This window comes from Phoxinus phoxinus (assembly GCF_949152265.1).
Source record: "Phoxinus phoxinus genome assembly, chromosome: 2".
In the NCBI taxonomy this organism is placed as follows: domain Eukaryota; kingdom Metazoa; phylum Chordata; class Actinopteri; order Cypriniformes; family Leuciscidae; genus Phoxinus; species Phoxinus phoxinus.
Genome location: NC_136877.1, coordinates 8,561,850 through 8,580,876, shown reverse-complemented (window position 1 = coordinate 8,580,876; position 19,027 = coordinate 8,561,850). Strand labels below are relative to the sequence as shown.

Here is a 19,027-nt window from a genome sequence, read left to right as displayed (position 1 = left end):
AGTGTTTGGCTGTTGGTTTCTTTGAATCCCACCCTCTAATGAGTGAGCAAGTTTCTGCTGTCCACACTGTTTCCTGACCGAGCTGTGTCGGAGAATTGGAGTTCGGCTTTCTTCTGTGATTCTGTCTGCTCTTTTTTTTTTTTTTGCAGAATGAGGTTTTCCGCATCGTTTTTATGCTTCCTAATTGGACTTTTAGGACTAGGAGGGGTTCGCAGTTTGGTGTTTATGGAAGATGACGGGGAGGAACCGGAGGATAGAGACCTGAGCAAAGCTATTTTGGAGATGCTGCACATAAATAAACTGTCGGCACCTCAGCAAGCAAAGCCACACCCCTACATGAAGCACGTTTACCAGTCCTTGGACGCTCAGGAAAGAGACCCGAGTGGGGCAGATGGAACTCTTGTACAGAGTTTCCGGAGCATTGAAGGTAAGTATATATTTTTATTTGAAGTAAACCATTAAAATATTAAATTAAAATATTAAAATAAAAACCATGTAGGAAGACACATCATGGCTACATTCCAGGATGACAATGTTAAGATTCAACAGGCTCAAATAGTAAAATAATGGTTGGGAGGAGCATGAAGAATCATTTTCACACATGAATTGGCACCTCTGAGTCCAGATGTTAAATTCATTGAGTCTTTGGGATGTGCTGGAGGAGACTTTACAGAGTGCTGGACTCTTGCATTGTCAATACAAGATCTTGACCAAAAATGAATGCATCTCTTGATTGAAATAAATGTTGAGATGTTATTTCCATTAAGAGGTGAATACATTTTTGTTCAAGATCGAAAAGATAATAATACAAAAATAAAAACACGTACTTTTCCCTTAACATAATGGGCCCTATCTTGCACCCAGCGCAATTGACTTTGAACACCGACGCATGTATCATTCCTATTTTGCACCCGCGCACAGCGGACGTTTCCCTCCACAGACGCACGTCGGTAAATTAGGGAATGAACTTGCGGGGGCGGTTCAGTGCAAAGAGGAGTGTGTTCCGGCGCAAAACTCCCCTGGTGCTATTTTCCAGTTTTAGAAAGCAATTGCGCCACTGACCAGGAAAAAAACAGTCTAAAGACAGTGGCGCGTTGCGCGTTAGTGATATGGTATTTTAAGGGCGCGTGCTTGGCCATAATGTAGCGTGTTAACGCGCATCCACTTTGATTCTCTATTAATTATAAACAGACGCAGCAGTTTTCATTTTTGCATATCATACATTATTACAAGGAAAAATATTAACAGACGAGGGAAATCATTGTTGTGTCCGTAAAGATGTGAAAAAAATCTATCTAGATTGAAAAAAAAAATCTAGATTAGGCTACACATTTACCCAAATTATACGCCTGTTTTACCGAAGCTAATTTGGGTGGGTTTCTCCCATCATCCCCAATGTCACTTCTCTGTGTTTTACGGCCCTGACGAGAACGTCTGTCTCTTTGGCTGTGAACCGCTCCTGGCGTGCGCTGGCAAATCCGCCGTTATAATAGCGATCCGCCATGGAACAAGCGCGCCGGCTCTTAAAGGGAATGTGAGAGGACGCTCTGATTGGTTTATTTCACATTACGCCCAAACCACACCTATGAATAATGAAGCTACTTCAGACCAACCCCTTTTAGATTTGCGCCAGGTGCAAGAGTCATTTATCCCGCCGGGAAAATAGCAACAGCGCCGGGATCCGCCCACAAAGTTACTTGCGCTTTGCGCTTTGACACTTGCGTTTCAGATCGTTAAATAGGGCCCAATGAGTGCTATTGTTATTTGCATTGATGTACTTGTACATATCTGTTAAAACTTTGTTATGTATGTGTAGCGTTTACTACAGCTGACCGATTGGATCAGGTAATCCGAGCTGGTGTGATTGAGAGGAGGCGGAGACTCGTTTGCATATTAATGATCCACGTACAGTATAAACCTTATCTTATGAGCCAGAGAAACAAGTGCATGGCCATCTTTAGAATTTTGTCTTTGAAATTCCATTTTTGCGGTAGCTCTACATATTTCTATGGCATCGCTGTCGAAGAGTAATTGACCCTTCGCGGAGAGCTTGATTGACAGGTGATCTGACCAATCATACTTCGCCATCCGCCATTTTGTCTGACAAAGCAGTCAGGAGGGTTAGTAGATTAACATGGGAGGATTTGAACTTGAAAACGGAGTGTACTGACGCCTTTCCGTGGTTAAAACAACATTCCCTCTTATGTTCATTCATGTTTATTTGATGCTATAAATTAACTAGAAGGAAGAGATGATCAGTTCACGAGCAAACGGCTGGTAGGGACTACACAACATTCCTCCCCGGTTAGTGAGTGACATCACCAACCCTAGAATTAACATAAACCACGCCCCCTGAATGTGATTTATAGATTTTCATGACAGAATTTGCTAATCAATGTCTAGAAGATAGTTAACTCCATATGGACCACATCAGCTACATAAATTCATCAACCATTCAGAAATGTCCTGTTGCATTCTACATGTTCTCACCTCTTCATCATTGTCTGACTCCGGTTTGAACATAAAAGGCAAAAAGTTTTTTAAATTTTCAGTGCATGTCTGTGTGAGGTAAAAGGACACAAGCTGTTGTAGCTCCGCCCTCTGTGTCACAGCAGCTCATTTGCATTTAAAGGGGCACACACAAAAACAGTGTGTTTTTGCTCACCCTCAAAAAGTGACAATTTTAACATGCTATATAAAAATATATGTGGGGCATTTTGAGCTAAAACTTCATACACACTCTGGGTACATCAAAGACTTATTTTACATCTTGTGAAAAGGGCATTATACCACCCCTTTAAGGCATTAATAAATCATTTTCAAAGGAAACAATGTTTGAATATGTCATTGTGATTATCAAAAATTAGCTTTTCAAGGGATAAAATAATTGACTGCAAAGGGGATGTTATTTCCACAAAGGGGATTACTTTTCACACTTCTCTGAAGAGATGTTGATGCATAAGAATATTTGATAACCTTTAAAGTTGTATAAATACAACTAAATAAATATTATTTTAAAAAAGGTTATCAAATAAATTCTGCTTAATTTTCACCCCAAAGACACTTAAAAGATGTTCTTTTTCAAACTAGATTCAAAGTACGGCACTCCAGGATGGATCTGGTTCAACATGTCCCAGCTGAGTCCCTTCATGAGGGTTGCAGAGCTGGTCCTGTTGAGGAAGACTCTTCATCACAAGCCGCTTAGTGTGACGGTCACAGTACACAGTCTATCACCAGGAAGAGATAACCTGAGCATTAGTGGCCCTCTTGTGGAGCACTTATTGAGTCTGGACCGGGTTCCTCCAACAGGCTATGACGTTTTTGACGTGACAGCTGCAATAACCCAGCCACCGAGCCACTCAGATATCCTGGGCTTCCAGCTTCGCTTTGGGGATGAGAGCGGTAGCCTGGTTCTCCACGAAGCCCTCACACAGAGCCTCTACTGCTTGAATGGCAGCTCTCTGCGCCAGCCGCTTTTAGTGGTCTACAGGAGCAAATCAATGGAGCTAAAGCAGAAGGCGTCAGGAGTGAGCTCAGAACACAGGCAGAGCTGCATGGTCAGCTCAGACTATCAGAGACAGCAAATACATTTGAGACATGGGAGACATGTAGCTGCATGCAAGCTGTATGTACATCATGTCAACCTTCATACGAGCAAGTTGAGTCAATGGATACTGCAGCCATCCAGTTTCAACATAAGTATTTGTAGGTTTGTATGAGCCTGTCTGTGTGTAATATATCACTATATGAATAAGGGGGCTTGACAATATGTAAAAGTTTAAGAATGTGCCATTCAAAACACGCATCGATTACAATACTAACTAAATATTGATAGTGTGCGATTCTTGTGAAAAATACACCTTTTCGTATTGAATCTGCACTTGTGTACTTTAAATATTAAATCTGTATATATTTTTTTAAACTGTATACAGATACAATAATACATTAAATAAAAGGCCACTTAAAGGGTTAGTTCACACAAAAATGGAATTAACAATTACTCACCCTCATGTCGTTTCAGATCCGTGAAACTTTAGTTCATCTTCGAAACACAAATTAATATTTTAATTAAACCTGAGAGATTTGTCCCTCCAGACCATTGACAATCCATGCAACTACCACTTTGTAAAAAGTTCATAAAGGGATTGTAAAAAACTAATCCATATGTATTGAGCGGTTTAATCAAAACTTTCTGGCGAGAATCGATCACTTAAATGATGAACAGATTGAATGAATAGGCTTTTATTAAACATTGATCAGCAGACATAAACAGAAGCTCAACCGAAACTGCTTGCAAAGTGAGAACAAACCTCATTGTTTTTGAAGAAGATCAAACATGCTGCTTAACATGAAAATTAACCTCATTGGTTCTCACATGGCAAGCAAACATGCCTGAGCTTTCATTTGCTTAAAAACCTAAATTAAAACTGGTCATATAAAGTGATCGTGTCTCTTCGGAAAATTTGGACTGAAGCGTTTTATGATCTCTTTATTAATTTTTTGAAGCGTTAAAGTAGTTGCGTACATTAACTGTCAATGGAGGGACATAAATAACTCAGATTTCAGTAAAACATATCTTTATTTGTGTTTCCAAGATGAACAAAAGTCTTATGTGTTTGGAACTACATGAGGGTGAGTAGGCTACATGTTGTCAGAATTTTCTTTTTTTGGGTGAACTATCCCTTTAAGTCCTGCTTAAGTGGGTTAAAAAAATGAGTTCAACAACTAATTGCATTTAGGCCTAATAAATGTATAGCATACTATAGCCTAATACATTTTAATTCAAATGTAAAAAACTAGTTGCTGAATATATTATTTTAGCATAATGACAGTAGTTCAGCTGTTTTAAAAGTAAAAGCATTAACGAGCGACTCCTTTAAACAAGTAGCAAGTTCGACCAAACGCTAACGTTACATCGCTGTTTTAATAGCTCAGAGGATATTTAAACGCTCACCTAAAATGTCCGTAGGACAGTCCGGTTCTTTCTGGTCAGACAGCTGATTCAGTAGGCTACACATAGTCTTATTATTCCTAAATCGGTTGGTCGTAAATGTAACGTGGTGTGGCCTTGGAAAGTCGTTCTAATGAATCAGGTTCTCTGAATCAATCGGTTCATTTAGGCCTTATACGATTCACCGAATCAAATTGCTGTATAGGCTACTACTCCTATAATCGGTCGGCTCAGTTATAGATGTTTCATTGTATTTAGTACGAGTTAATGTTTAAAAACGCTTGTTTAACTATTTCAGGATTGTATCAAACACTTTCATATAGCTTGCAAGTTCCTCAACACTGGTTTGGATACAGCCCTAATGTTGAGCATAATTTATTGCATTATGTATTCATTATATAGGCTATGTGATAGAAAGAACCAAATAAGTATGTGCTTCCTTCCGTCTGTTGTCTTTTTAGAGGTGTCTGTTTGAAAGAAATGTCTGCGTCACCCATGCCTGCTCAGAGACAAAGAAAACGCCACAGAGAAAATGATTTACTTCAAAGGTGCATTCAGTCTCCTATGCAGCTTTTTATAGTTATGCATGACAATTGTGAGTCTATGTTTTGAAAACACAGGTATTATTTGAAACTGTATTCATTATTTTATAGATCAAACTGCACTCCACAAGGACTGTCATCTCTCATCGTGATGTACAACAGTGACACTGCGGACATTATTATAAAGGAGCTAAAGGATATCAGAGCAGAGAGATGTGTGTGCCAACCAACTGCTCAATGAAAAGGACTGCAAAAAATAATCAAACTGCAGTTTGTGAAGTATTTGAGAACATGAGATTTGTAGGAAGAAGTAGCCATATGTGAACCCTTGGATTATGCATTTCTGCGTTTGTCATAATATTTTATTTGAACATAGAGAAACATGGTCTGCTTAAACAGATAGCAGTGGTATAAACACTCACCATGCAGGATGCAACAGTTATCACCACCAAATATTGCCTATATAAATGCACAATGGTATTTTCTCTTTACGAAACTGTTTCAATTTATCAATATTCTTATGACTGGTGTGAATCTTGAGCTCATGCCAAAGCATCTGGGTTCACATACTTGTTTGAACTGTATTTATGTCTTTTAAAGAAAACAAAGCATAGCCTATATTTTGTTTAGCCTATTTGTTTTTTGAGAAGTTACTTGAGAACATTGCAGGTGCATTTTTGGCCACATGATGTCATAATAGAGCAAGAAAACGTTACTTTCAATGTTCATGGAGCGTAATGTTCACCAATGTTGAAGAATGTCATGAGTTTCACAATATTTCTATCAGTGAGTTATTATAAAAAGGAAAAAATAGGTAAGAAAAAAAATTGCACCAGATTGTTTCAAGTAAGTTGAAATATGGATGTGAGGAACTGTTTAATTCTTTAAATTTGAGAACATGTTTGCTGTTTGGACCGATATGAAAACTACTTTTGAAACCTCTTATTTAAGATGATATCTTAAAGAAAGAATGTGGAAAATAAACAATCTGTTCTGCAATTTCCTCTCGCATTTTTATGTCAGCTGCTCATGACATTTCGGGCCCTCCCTCGAAATCGGGTCTCCATATCAGAATCAGAATGAGCTTTATTTGCCACGTATGTTTACACACACAAGGAATTAGTCTTGGTGACAAGAAGAAAGAGCAGACATACATGATAGTGCAGACATTGTTTTAATATTCTGTGTATAATCATGAAAAAAACAGGCTCGCATGTAATTCCATGAACTCTCAACTTTACTTCCTGATTTCCCCCGGCAACACAGGCAGGTTGTTCCAATTTCATTTCAACTGGCTCTGTATCACAGTCCTTCTCAGACTGTCCTGGGTCAGTGTTCAGAGGTATCTGTATTCTCTTCATCTTTTCCGAGCTCGTCCACTTCCGGAAAGTCATCACCAAGTTCTTTGCTCATTCTCAGATGTTTTCTGTTCCTTCTCAGGATTTGTCCACTTCAAATCTTAATTTCATTGATCTTTGTTCCACTGGTCTTATCACCATTGCCTTTGGCCACCATTGTGTCTGTCCTGTCAGTGGCTGAACCCTCATTTTGTCCTTGTAGTGCAGCTCTTTGAAATCTTTGGCTGCATTGTCATATATTGAGCCTGTCTCAACTGTCTATTCTTGTAGTTGCCTGATTTGTTGGATATCAGTCCTGGACGACTCAAACTCTCACACATGGGAGGTAGCGTTTTAGTTCGTCGACCCATCAGTGCCCTTGCTGGGCTGCTATCCTGAGTTGGTGTATTCCGATGTGATCCAATATTGCTATAGGTAAGGATCCGCCCCAGCTCTATTGGCTTTAGCCATATACGCCTTTTTACAGCTGACTCCACTCTTCCATTACTGTGTGCATATCCCCATTAAGACGTTTTGTGTGTAAAGTTCCAGGCTTTGTTGAATTTCTTGAATTCATCGGATGAACACTGGGGGCCATTGTCCGAAAACACTGTGTCTGGAATTCCATATCTTGCTAAATGTGCTTTCAATTTGCATTTGACTGTTTTTGACTGTGTGTTTTCCAAAAGTTGGACAGATAGTCCACTGTGACCATGTAATCCCGGTCATTGAACTGGAACAGGTCTGTTCCAATTTTTTCCCAGGGACGAGTTGGTTCTACATGGGCCCATGGGGGTTCTTCAATGTGTGAGGAGTGGAATCTCTGCATTATTTCTAATCTCAATGCTGTTGGGACAATAACTCGCTCTCCTCGAAAGATGATTCCATTTTGCACACATCTCATCTCTAATGTGGAAGTACTTGGCCACATCCATGGACAGTGTTTCTTCCCATTATGCCAACTATGGAGTATCACTTTTTTCAAAGACTGGAGTTCTGTGTCTAATTCTGTTGATCTTTGTATGTATTATCTGTCTCTCCTGGACACAGACAGATATACACCATATTGATAGACTCTAGCCTACTTCTGACTCCACTAGGCCCCTGTCCTGTCCTCTCCTCTGACATCAGCCAGAAGCAGGAGTTTGCCTGGACAGTATTGAAGTCTCACTTGACACTACTGAAGACTGCATTGTAATCTCTTTGGTTCACTCAGAAGTGGTTTCATCATTATAATCTCCAGCGGTTTGTTTTCAGTCTTTACCGTCATTTCCCACTACCACCATGTTTCAATATTCTGTGTATACTATACTCATGAAAGAAACAGGCTCGCATGTAATTCCACGAACTCCCGATTTTCCCTGCCACAACACCCACAACACCTCGGGTGCCTCCCATACATGCATAATGAAGGTCTCATGCAACAACTTCACAATACACACACTGTTACAGACATGAATTACACAGAAGAAATAAAATATAACAATAATATAAGAAACAAAAAATGTAATAATGCGTTATACACAGAAGTAGAAATATATAGAAGAAATGTATTTATATAGGCTATAGTTGTTTGAATGAATTATGCAATTTACAAGTAAATGGTGTAATTTACAGATGTACAATTTTAGATGTTATGTACAAATGTACGGTTATGGTAGACCATGTACATTTTGAGGCTGAATTTAGCCTGAGGGGAAAAACAAACGTGCCTGGCTGTTCTGACCGGCCAGAGGGCAACAAAGAGAGAGTGGGCTGGGTGTGTGGGGTCCAAAGTGAATATCATTTTCTCACTTTGGAGGTGTAAAGATCGTGGAGGTTGGGCAGGGGCAACCAATAATCTTCTCAGCCGTCCTGACTGTCCTTTATAGTCTCCTGATGTGTTTGTAGCTGAACCACCAGTAGCTGATTTGATATCAGTTAATGATTAAGCGATGTTGGGTGACGTCACTTCTTGTTGACGTTCAAAGAATTGTTAAACAAAACGGAGGCTAGCTCGACCCTCCCTCCTTCTCATCCCGTCCCCTCCCTTCCTTGCTTCCTGAAACCGTCATGCAACAAACAAATGGATTTACCCATCTGTCCGGCAAAAACAGAGCTACCTGAATGTTGGATTGGAAGCCCTTCTGCTGCCGGAGTTCGGGACTTGGCGCGTTCCTTATCCTTTTCCCTCTTCTTTGCTATTTGTCCATCGGAACATCGTCTCTTTGGTCGTGTGTCGGCCATATCAAACTTAAAGAGAATATAATTCTAACTTCCCTCTTCATGCGTCTCTCTCCTCCACACCCGCCTTCATGTGTACGCACACTAACCTCCCCAAACCCCACCCCCAAATCCTTCTTGGCTGGAACACTGTTTGTTATGTTTCGTGGTGCGGGTTGGCCCAGTTTGTTTTTGTTGCTGTTTGTGAATGATTGTGAATACATGTAGCAAGTACTAATGAGTGTATAAACTAAGCTACCAGGCTAATCTGGTATCTGTATGCTATGTTAGTAAATAAACTAACTACAGATATTAATGGTCTTTATAACAGTTCAAACAGCCTTTATAATAATATGATTTTGTAGGAATTGTAAACAGGCGCTAAATAGAGTGCCTATTAAAAGTAATTTGAGCCAATGAGATGGGGTCCTAATGGAGACCCGACTTTAAACTGTATGTATAATGTGAGTAGAAGCCAAGTCTTCAATTTAAATTCCATCTGTTTTTTTATGGTCAGATAATATAATATAGGGTGAATTGGCCTAAAGTGGGACACTGCCTCAATGTGGGACACCTAAGGTCTAGTGTTTGTTGGTCACCCAAATGACAGTGAAACTAGGGTTAGCCAAAGCTGTGGTGTCATGTGATCAAAATCACATGACCTCTCAGATGTCCAGTCATGTTGGAGCAATCATCAAACCAGGAAGCACCTTTTTGAGTTTTGACAAACTTTATATTAAGGAGTATAGGCCTATAAATTAATTTCAAACAAAACAATGCTGCTACTTTTTGGCCTAATGTGCTTATGAAATGTTTGTCCATCGAAATATAATATCACTTTATACGTATAAACTATATATTTTATATTTGTGTCGAACATTGCTATATGTTATAATGTCCCACTTTAGGAAATGTAGTTTCAAAAAGTGGAACAGTATGATATGATTAGCCTAATGTGGGACAGTACTTTAGTCAGTCAAAAATGTGTGGTGGGGCATGGTTTGTGGGACAAAAATGGTTATTTACATTGGTTTAGTGTTGTTATGCAATATTCAAATGTTGTTACTGCAGATGTTTAAGGTCATGGGAAATTGTAATTTTTTGGGCTTTCTTGTGGTTTTGTGTGTGTGCGCGCGCGCACACGTCTGTGTCTGTGTGTGTGTTTGTGTTTGTGTGTGATGGGAGGTGTCTTAAAATGAAGAAATAGCTCTGAATTTAAAAACTCAGTAGAAAACCAATAAAGCCATTCCACTTTATTTATACACTGTATTTCAGATCACGATGGCAAATGCGAAAAAGACATGGAGAGATGGTCAGATGCAGAGAAAGAGGGGCAGAATCAGGAAAAGAATAAGAGAAAGAAATCAGTGGAGGCAGGACAGGATGAAAGGAGCCATATGAGTATAGGCAGATGGATGAAGATGTTGGGGTCCCACAGAAACTGTTGGCCAGGGCATGGAATGTCCCTAAATTTCCAGCACAGGATAAAAGGCAATGACCACTTTCATAATACAATAGGAAGAAATTACTGATTAACAGGGAAGATGAAAATGAAATGGGGCATGTTATAGGCCTATAATAACAGTTGCTTAATGTCTTTGTAATAAATGCATATCATACTGTATTACTTCTGATGGTGTTCAATATGTTTCATCAATCAATAACCAAGAGAATTACTAACTTACATAAGAAGATTTGACTAATCTCAAGGTGATTCGGGCTTTCTAGCCTTTTCAGTGTCCCCCATTAGGGACACAACTGTCCCACATTAAGAAGCTGCGGATGACTTGCACTAAGAACACTAATATGTCTATCATAACTTTTATGTGTTATCTATCTGCATTTTCTCTTTTGAATTGATTAGGATACATGTGGTTTCCAAAATGGTATTGGGTGTATTTAATGTTTTTGGCTAGACATCGCAATATGTCACAGAAGTCTGAAATGCAAAAAAAATTCCAATATTAGGGCTATTCACTCTATAGGCCTAATAAAATATTTTTATTTTATTTATTTTTATTTAACCTTTATTTAACCAGGAAGATCCCATTGAGATATTATCACTTCTTCAAGACAGCAGCATACACACAAAGACAACAAAAGGCTACTACAAATACACATAAGCTATACAGTCAATAAATAAAGTGGGATCAAGAAAAAACAATTACAGGTCTCCTTTAAAAAATATATAAAACAATAATCTAATCTAATAAGCTAATGAAAAGCATAAGCATTTTAGTTTATAAAATAGCAAATATTTATACAACATTTCAGTGAGAGGCGATGTTAAAGCACTGATCTTCTCCTCTCCCGCATTCAGACAAGCATTTATTTCACTGTTAAAAATGCAGTTTACGAAAATTGAGCGACACTGCGCGTTCACGCCGTTTGTCGAAAACCACTCATGCGCGTGCTTGTGAGAGGAGGGGAATCCTGGTGGGGGAGGGTTGAGGGACAATCCAAGCACAACAGCTGATTGGTTACTGGTGCTGTCAATCAAAGCAGCCATGTCAAGTGGCAAAAAAAGCGATGTGAACTAATTGCAGTGAAGAAGGGGCAGTTATTTCGAGATATACAGTGTTTTAAGTCAGCGGATTTGTTTATAAATGACAGTCGGCATTGTACCGTATTTAGGCGCCGTTGAAGGTGGTCAGCATTATGCTTCTTTTATGCGGGTAACAAGATTACTGGGACAGTTTGACATCGATGTCCTAAGAACGGAATACCCAAACTGAACCTGCTTCGCGTTTTATGTGAGCCAGTAGTTTGTGCTGGAGAAAACGAGCCAATGATGTCAGGAAAGCATTACAAGGGTCAAGAAGTCAGCTGCTGCATTAAATATTTCATATTTGGATTTAACATAATATTTTGGGTAAGTGCTTTGTGTGTGCACCACCATTTCTTTGTGTGTATATCACTGTTTCTTTATGTCATTGCGCGTGAGTATATGAGTATATTCACCTGATATTGAGTATTTCGCAGTAGGTCAATTAATTTCCTTTGTTCCGTTTGTTTGAAATGCGAGAAGCCGGTATGTACTGTACAAGACAGGCATAATTTGTCGATTAAATGAAGACCCATCGATTATTCTACGTTGAGCAGGCAGCAGGAGCCCCTGGTTCTGTTTCGTGTTAATGTAACTAATATATAATAACTAATTTCTTTGCTATCGCTTCCGCTCGTTTATCTCAGATGTTCATGACAGCAGAGTCAAGTGCGTACTACAGATAATCGGCTTTCTCTTCTGTGAAGCAATGCATCGACCTTCCCAGAGCTAACAAAAATATGTTTAGCTAACGTTCAATTTAAGTTCTGAAAACGTAATTTCTTTTTTTCGTTTTTCAAAATCTCCAACGTTTTAAATGTTTTTAAAACGGTTTTCTTGGTTCTACAATTTTCTCAAAATTTTCTACAAATGTTAAAGAAACATATATTTTTTCATAATGCAAACACAGGAACGTTACATTGGAATGTTCTCAAAACATTCTAAAACAACAAGTAGTAAAATGTCAGACGTATAATGTTTGTGTGTGTGTGTGTGTGTGTGTGTGTGTGTGCTAACGTTTTGAGAACATTAATAAAGAACACATGACGTTGAACAAACGTTCTAATAACATATTTTCATAACCTTTAGAGAACCTTGCCAGAAGGTTAGCTAAATTCCTGAGAGCATTGAGCAATTCCTGTTTGATTTGGTTACTGCAGTGCACATTGATCTGTATCCTGGTCCTGGATTATATGCAATAACTGGAGTGACAAGATTACAACTCGGAAAATGCAGTTATAAGAAGCACTGAAAGACCCTGGAGTAAAACATTGTGTTTAAACGTCTGTAACTCTGTAAATCTGTGTTGTTGTGCTGTGTGTCTATAACTTTGTTGTAACATAATTCACGTTTATCTGCTTCAAATTACATAGTTAGTTATAGTTATTTCAAATACAGTTTATCTCTAAACTGTTGAGGGGTGAGTTGTAACACTGTTAGATTTGCAGTAATGCACTCATGTTAGTTTTGTGCATTAATATAGCCTAACCAGATTTAATTCAAAATTAGCCTATATATTATGCCATGTTCAATATACCCCAATTTACCACCTTTAATTCTACATATTTTAAATTGTAAACATATAAAACAAATTCCAAATGGTAAACATCTAAACATTTTAATCAGTGAGTTAATTTTCCAATGTCATTTTTAAAGTAGGCTAAGTTCTATGGGGATTTTAGGGGTGCAATTTAATTAGGTTCATCTTGAGGAACCCGAATTGTAATTTGGCTTTTATAGACTAAACATATATTTTTGTGGTCACGTTTATTATATGTAAATCAAGCGACAATTAAAATAATGTCAGTGTCTGTCTGATGATTAAATGCCGTTTCTATGACTATTAACTAAATAGTTTGTTCATGTTTACAGCCAGGTGAAAATAAGTGCCCTGACAATTTTTTTGGCCAAATAAACTTTTAGGTTACACTTTATTTTAAGGTGACATAGTTACATTGTACTTACTCAAATACGTACTGAGTAATATTACTTATTATAGAGTTACGGTTGTGTAACTACATCACATTCAAATAAAGTGTTACCAACTTTTATGCCAATTGGGGCAAATGTTGGTCACAAGCTATGTTTCCATCCACCTATTTTTATGTGCATTTTGGGATATCGCATAAAAAAAAGCTGGATGGAAACATCAGGCGCATAAATTCTAAAAACGTGGATAAATTTCTCATCCGATAAGAAGACATGCGCATAAACTATGATGGAAACACATTTACAGAATAAATCCCGTGATGCGCAACAAAAAAAACGTGTGTGATTTTGCCTCAACAGTGAATGTGATTGGAAAACTAGACAAGGACCAATCGCATAGCACAGTAACATCTCAAATGTTAGTTTGGTCGTGGTTTGGTCGTTCTTTGGCCTGATCCAAAGTCTGTCATCAAAATGATTTGGTATAGTTCCCTCTCAATAGCGTCTCCCATGATTGCGTTCTCAAAAACCAGGCATCCGAACGTTAGAGAACATGAGTGTTTATTGTTTCATCTGTTTGCTCTGAGACGCAAGTCATTTATTATGATGTACGGAATAATTGCCACGGTGGCTTCCTCGATTTTTTTTAAATATATAGTTTGCGCCAGTTTCCCAGGAAGTGGCCATTTTGTTCTCTTGAACACATGGGATGGAGATGCTGCTTTATTCGCAAATGTTTCAAGTAATATCCAATTTTGCGCATCATTTAAATTTGCAACTTTGAATGGAAACAGCTACTGTCCCATTTTATGTGGGTCCCATTCAAACTATGAACTAAACTCAAAAATAATATCTCAGAACTAAAAATTCTATACTATAATGAGTCACACACCTTTTATTGTCACCCCAGGAGGCTTTTATGTAAGGGTTAATGCCCGACGAAGTGTCCATTGTCAGGTATTAATGGACAACGGCGAGGGAAGACGGTTGCCTCCACCGTAGTCCATTAATACCACAATTAACCAGCGTATACCATGTTCACTTGCCAAATAACACATTTTTAAAACCTTAGTTTATATTTTAATTAGTTTTACAGTACAATCGAAATCTAACGGTTTTAGAACTCCTTTACTAGGTGTCATACATCACTTTTTAATGGACACCCTGCAGCCAATCAGAATCGAGTATTCACCCAGACCATGGTATAAAATTGGTTAAATTGATGATGTTAGAACTCAACCCGCGTTACAACACTCCTATAGCCTAATGTAGTAAGATTTAGTTTTACGAGATAGATCACTTTGCTCCCTTCACCTAGTTTTCACTAATGATCTGGGACGCTCATCCTTTCACATGAACTCTGATGTTCAATAATGAGGGCGGTATTATTGAGCGCTCACTGTGCTACTTTACAGAACTCATTTACAATGAACCACTTGCTACATTAGCTACTGTATGTTTACTGTTGACTCATGACGTACACTACACAAAAACTGGACACTGAAGCCAGAATTTGCTGTTATGATCTCACCCTAGTACTGCTTTTTGTTTTCGCTTTCGCATTGGGGGTTTTGTGACACAGCTTACATGTACATATTTTTTGTAAGATGACTCATAATGAAACATGTAATTTCTCTTAGCCTATATCTGAAAGCAACTGCTAATTAAAGCCTATAGGCAGAGTCAGTGCACTATAGTCTTGTACAGTTGATTTTGTAGGCACGTTTGCATACAGATGAATAACGCATGTACAATATAGTTGTGCACTGAACAATAATATTAATTTAAGCAATAGCAATTTCATGATCTCAGCAGCAGTCTGAATAAATTTCCAAATTGAAAGTGAGTCAGGCTTCGCTAGCTTGTTCCTCAATTCAAAGCACTCCTTTGTTTCTGCATGACATTTTTCTGGCTATAGGCCTACTATACAGAATGTTTTCACTGAGGTGTATGTCATTTCCTCCAAGAGTATGAGGGTGATGATGACAAATGGTGAACAAGAACAAACTAAAAGGTTGTGTACACTTAGTGATGGCAATTTCAAAACACTGCTTCATGAAGCTTCGAAACCTTTACGAATCTTTTGTTCCGAATCAATGGTTCAGTGCGTGTATCAAACTGCCAGAGTCACGTGATTTGACTCTGTCTGCTCCGCCCTGGTTGCATATACAGCATGCTCCGCCCTGGTCGCCCACACAGTTTGCACCATTGACCTGTCCCTCCCACCTCCCCGGAGGGCGCTCTCAAGCCTGTCCCTGAGGCCGCCGCGGAGGACGCTCTCGAGCCTGTCCCTGAGCACGCCGCGGAGGCCGCTCTCGAGCCTGTCCCTGAGGCTGCCGCGGAGGGCGCTCTCGAGCCTGTCCCTGAGCACGCCGCGGAGGGCGCTCTCGAGCCTGTCCCTGAGCACGCCGCGGAGGGCGCTCTCGAGCCTGTCCCTGAGCATGCCAGTGCTGCCCTGGAGGGTGAACTCAAGTCAATCCCTGAACTGTCTGCTCCGCCCTGGTTGCATATACAGCATGCTCCGCCCTGGTCGCCCACACAGTTTGCGCCAGAGCCATAGAGAGAGAGAGTTGCGACACTCTTTGATGTCGCCGCTATGGCTGTCACGTGGTTCATGTAAGCCCCAATAGTTCCAAAACATACGCTGGCTGTCATGTTATTCTATGGGACAGACAGCAGCGATTGCATTATTGAACGGTAAATATAAAATAAAACACATACCCAAGTACTTTTTCAGCTGTTATTGCATTTTGTTAATATCAGTTTTGCATTTGGAGGGGCAACGAGGTACTGTATATTACTTAGATAAGTTTTAGGCTATATTTTTGGAGGGAAAAGCTTAGTGTTCATGGTCGCATGGGTAGTTGCACTGGCTTTAGCGGCTCTAACTTAACTTTTCCATATCATTCATCTGATGATGGACGTCTCATGATATTTATTTTAGCACAACTGGGCTGTATTAGGCTATTGATTCCCGTGATTTTGCTTATAAATTCCGATTCAGCCATTAGCCTAACGTTACCTTCGTGATCACGCAGAGGTCTGCCGTGGCGGTCCGTTCAGAATTCGCATGGCTGATACAAATGAAGGTTTTCAAATAAAAAAATTTTTATTAAACAATGACAGACAACAAAAATGTGTGCTTGTGTGAACAAGAAAAACAAAAACCAGGGGCAGGTGATCCATGAAACAGACAGGATTGGTGATGGCCATAACAACCCTAGAGTTCCAGCATTGTTCTCACACGCCGCTTCACTCAAGACAATAAATGAAAAGTTAGTATATCCCAAAAAATCAATTAAATAAAAGTTGCTATAAAGGTGGTAGCGATGAATTACCGAACTAATCAGATATGCTACCTTCACAGCTGGCGAAGTCATGCTGGCAATGCTAGAAAATTGGTTGAAATAACCAAGATAAAATATAAATAATTACGCTGTGCATATACAAATAAAGACCAGTATAAGCATCGCAAAGGGCCTCTGAAACAATATAGACAGTTGACAATTCAAAAGAGGTCGATATTTCAGCAAGTTACCTCTGAAACAACTCGACGTGCTGCAATGTAAGTGAATGGGGTTCAACGCTCAAATGACAGTGTTTGGAACTAATCCGATCTCCACATCCCGGAAGTAGGCGGTTAAAAGCGCCGCCATTTTTTACAACGGAGGTCTATGGGAGTGTCGCAACTCTTTCTCTCTATGGCTCTGGTTTGCGCCATTGACCTGTCCCTCCCACCTCCCCAAGAACGCCTCTGTTTCACCACCACCCTGGACTATAATTTGAGAAACGTCTGGAATCCGTTCCTTAAAGGGGGGGTTATGTCACAAGTCTAGTCTGTGTTTCTGTCTTGTTTCATGTTTAGTAGTTCCCAGTTAGGTTCATTAGTAGGGATGTTAACCGATGACCGTTTGACCGATGGTTGACCGTATCAACGTTAACCGATCAAAGTTTTCGGCAGTCGGTTAAAAAAAAAAAAAGTGATCTCTAAATTAGTCTATTATAGACAGTGGACTACAGTTAGCATCTCATTCCAATATCTTTTTGTGTGAAGTGAACAAATCCCTCTCACTCAATCTTTCATAACTCGCCCGTTTGTACTTAATAAACCAATAAAAACATTCGGCGCGAGGTCACAGCGTTTGGGTTCGCGCGCTCACAAGGTTTGCAAAAAGTAAGACGACAGGAGGAAGCGTGCAGAGAAGAGTGTGTGGGACCATTTCACCAAACAGAACGACACAGATATAACGTAAAGCCCCGTTCACACCGCCAGCGATTTTGTCGCTGTGTGTCGCTAGTCTCTGTACTGTGAAGTCGCTTGTGGGCGTTGGTAGTGCTGTCGCTCTAATGTTATTGGTTGACTGGACGTTTGGCCATATCTATACTAAATACCATCACAAGTGATAATTAACTTTATATTATTTTAATTTGACTAGAAATTATAGGCTCAAAAGAAACAGTATGCTGTTGGGAGAGTGTTTTTATATTACCATAGCAGTGTTCAGTGGATTAAATCATTTACTAGATTAACGATCGATCAAGCAACAAATTAAACTCACTCATACGGTCATAAATGACTAAAACGTCATTCGTATTTGACAAATAATACAGTTTCTTGTCTCTAATAGTCAACACAATGCAGGGGAAACTGTAAAGTGAACTGCAGCAGTGCTAAACTTGCATCAAAAACTTACAACACTCGAACTATAAATGAATTAAACTCACTGAGACTGTCGACAGTTTCTTTTCCATGCATAATTTTTATTATATCCATGAATGTGGTTAGTCAAATCATATAAAACAGTGAAATCGCCCTCGAACTCTTCTCGCCGGCACTCCGAGACAGTGACGTAACGTGAGCTCCACTGAAAGTCTTCTTTCCTATTGGTTGTCGCTCGCGAAAATCGCTTCTCATTTGCATAAAGTTGAAATTTCTGAACTTTTGTCGCTTGTCTCCTGTCGCTTGACACGCCCACATTCTGTCGCCAACGGTCACTGTCGCTCGTGTCGCCGGAAGTCGCCAGCGCTCCATTGAAATGAATGGGATCTTGTCGCTTTGTCGCTGCGTGTCGCTGGCGGTGTGAACGGGGCTTAAGTTGCAACTTGTGTGATACAGTGTTTAAATATGAAAATACATTACAAATACATTTCAGTGGTAACAGATAAGGTGACGATCATCATCTTTCTTTATTATTGTTAGCACTATACCTCAAACTAAAGTGGCGTCTCTTCGGTTCGGAGCTGTCATTTTCTGAAATGAGCCGCGGCAATGTTTCAAATGAGCTTCTAGCGCTAGACAAACGCCTTTATTTTCAACGCGATCACCTTGTACCCGAACCATTTCGAAACTAAGGAGCCATTTGTCCTCCGATTACATACAAGCTCCTCGGCGCCGCGTTTGCGCTGTTGGGGATTTTAAAAAAGTGACGTGAGTGGAAGGGCGGCGCCGGCGCTGTGTGTGAGTGTGAGCGGGAGGCAGAGCGGCGGAGAGATGCGACAGAGTTGTGAAATTGCAGGCGCG

At 39.6% G+C, this 19,027-nt stretch overlaps 3 protein-coding genes across 4 annotated transcripts in view; 2 read left to right on the top strand and 1 right to left on the bottom strand.

Annotated features, from left to right (window-relative positions):
* The window catches only part of frem1a (Fras1 related extracellular matrix 1a), a 52,719-nt gene extending 47,619 nt beyond the window's left edge, over window positions 1-5,100 (bottom strand). The window contains exon 1 of the mRNA XM_079589416.1: window positions 4,955-5,100. The gene's annotated coding sequence lies outside the window, so the exon portion shown is untranslated. The remainder of the gene's footprint in view (window positions 1-4,954) is intronic.
* LOC306986322 (uncharacterized protein) lies at window positions 70-6,490 on the top strand. The gene is made up of 4 exons (XM_079589444.1): window positions 70-427; window positions 3,091-3,709; window positions 5,413-5,499; window positions 5,605-6,490. Exons 1-4 carry the CDS (start codon window positions 151-153, stop codon window positions 5,732-5,734), a joined length of 1,113 nt encoding a protein of 370 aa, XP_079445570.1. The 5' UTR covers window positions 70-150; the 3' UTR covers window positions 5,735-6,490.
* A 4,998-nt stretch (window positions 6,491-11,488) lies between these two features.
* Window positions 11,489-19,027, top strand: part of tspan5a (tetraspanin 5a) — a 28,971-nt gene continuing 21,432 nt past the window's right edge. The window contains exon 1 of one of the 2 annotated variants that reach the window (XM_079605244.1): window positions 11,489-11,904. In XM_079605244.1, the coding sequence (XP_079461370.1) occupies window positions 11,821-11,904 (84 nt within the window). In that variant the 5' untranslated portion in view covers window positions 11,489-11,820. The remainder of the gene's footprint in view (window positions 11,905-19,027) is intronic. The other variant, XM_079605243.1, reaches the window with a different exon arrangement.

Coding starts and splice junctions, on each gene's coding strand:
- LOC306986322 (XM_079589444.1), top strand. CDS start 151: ATGAGGTTTTCCGCATCGTTTTTATGCTTCCTAATTGGACTTTTAGGA. Junction 3,710..5,412: donor TTCAACATAAGTATTTGTAG/GTTTGTATGAGC, acceptor TTGTCTTTTTAG/AGGTGTCTGTTTGAAAGAAA. Junction 5,500..5,604: donor GAAAATGATTTACTTCAAAG/GTGCATTCAGTC, acceptor ATTATTTTATAG/ATCAAACTGCACTCCACAAG.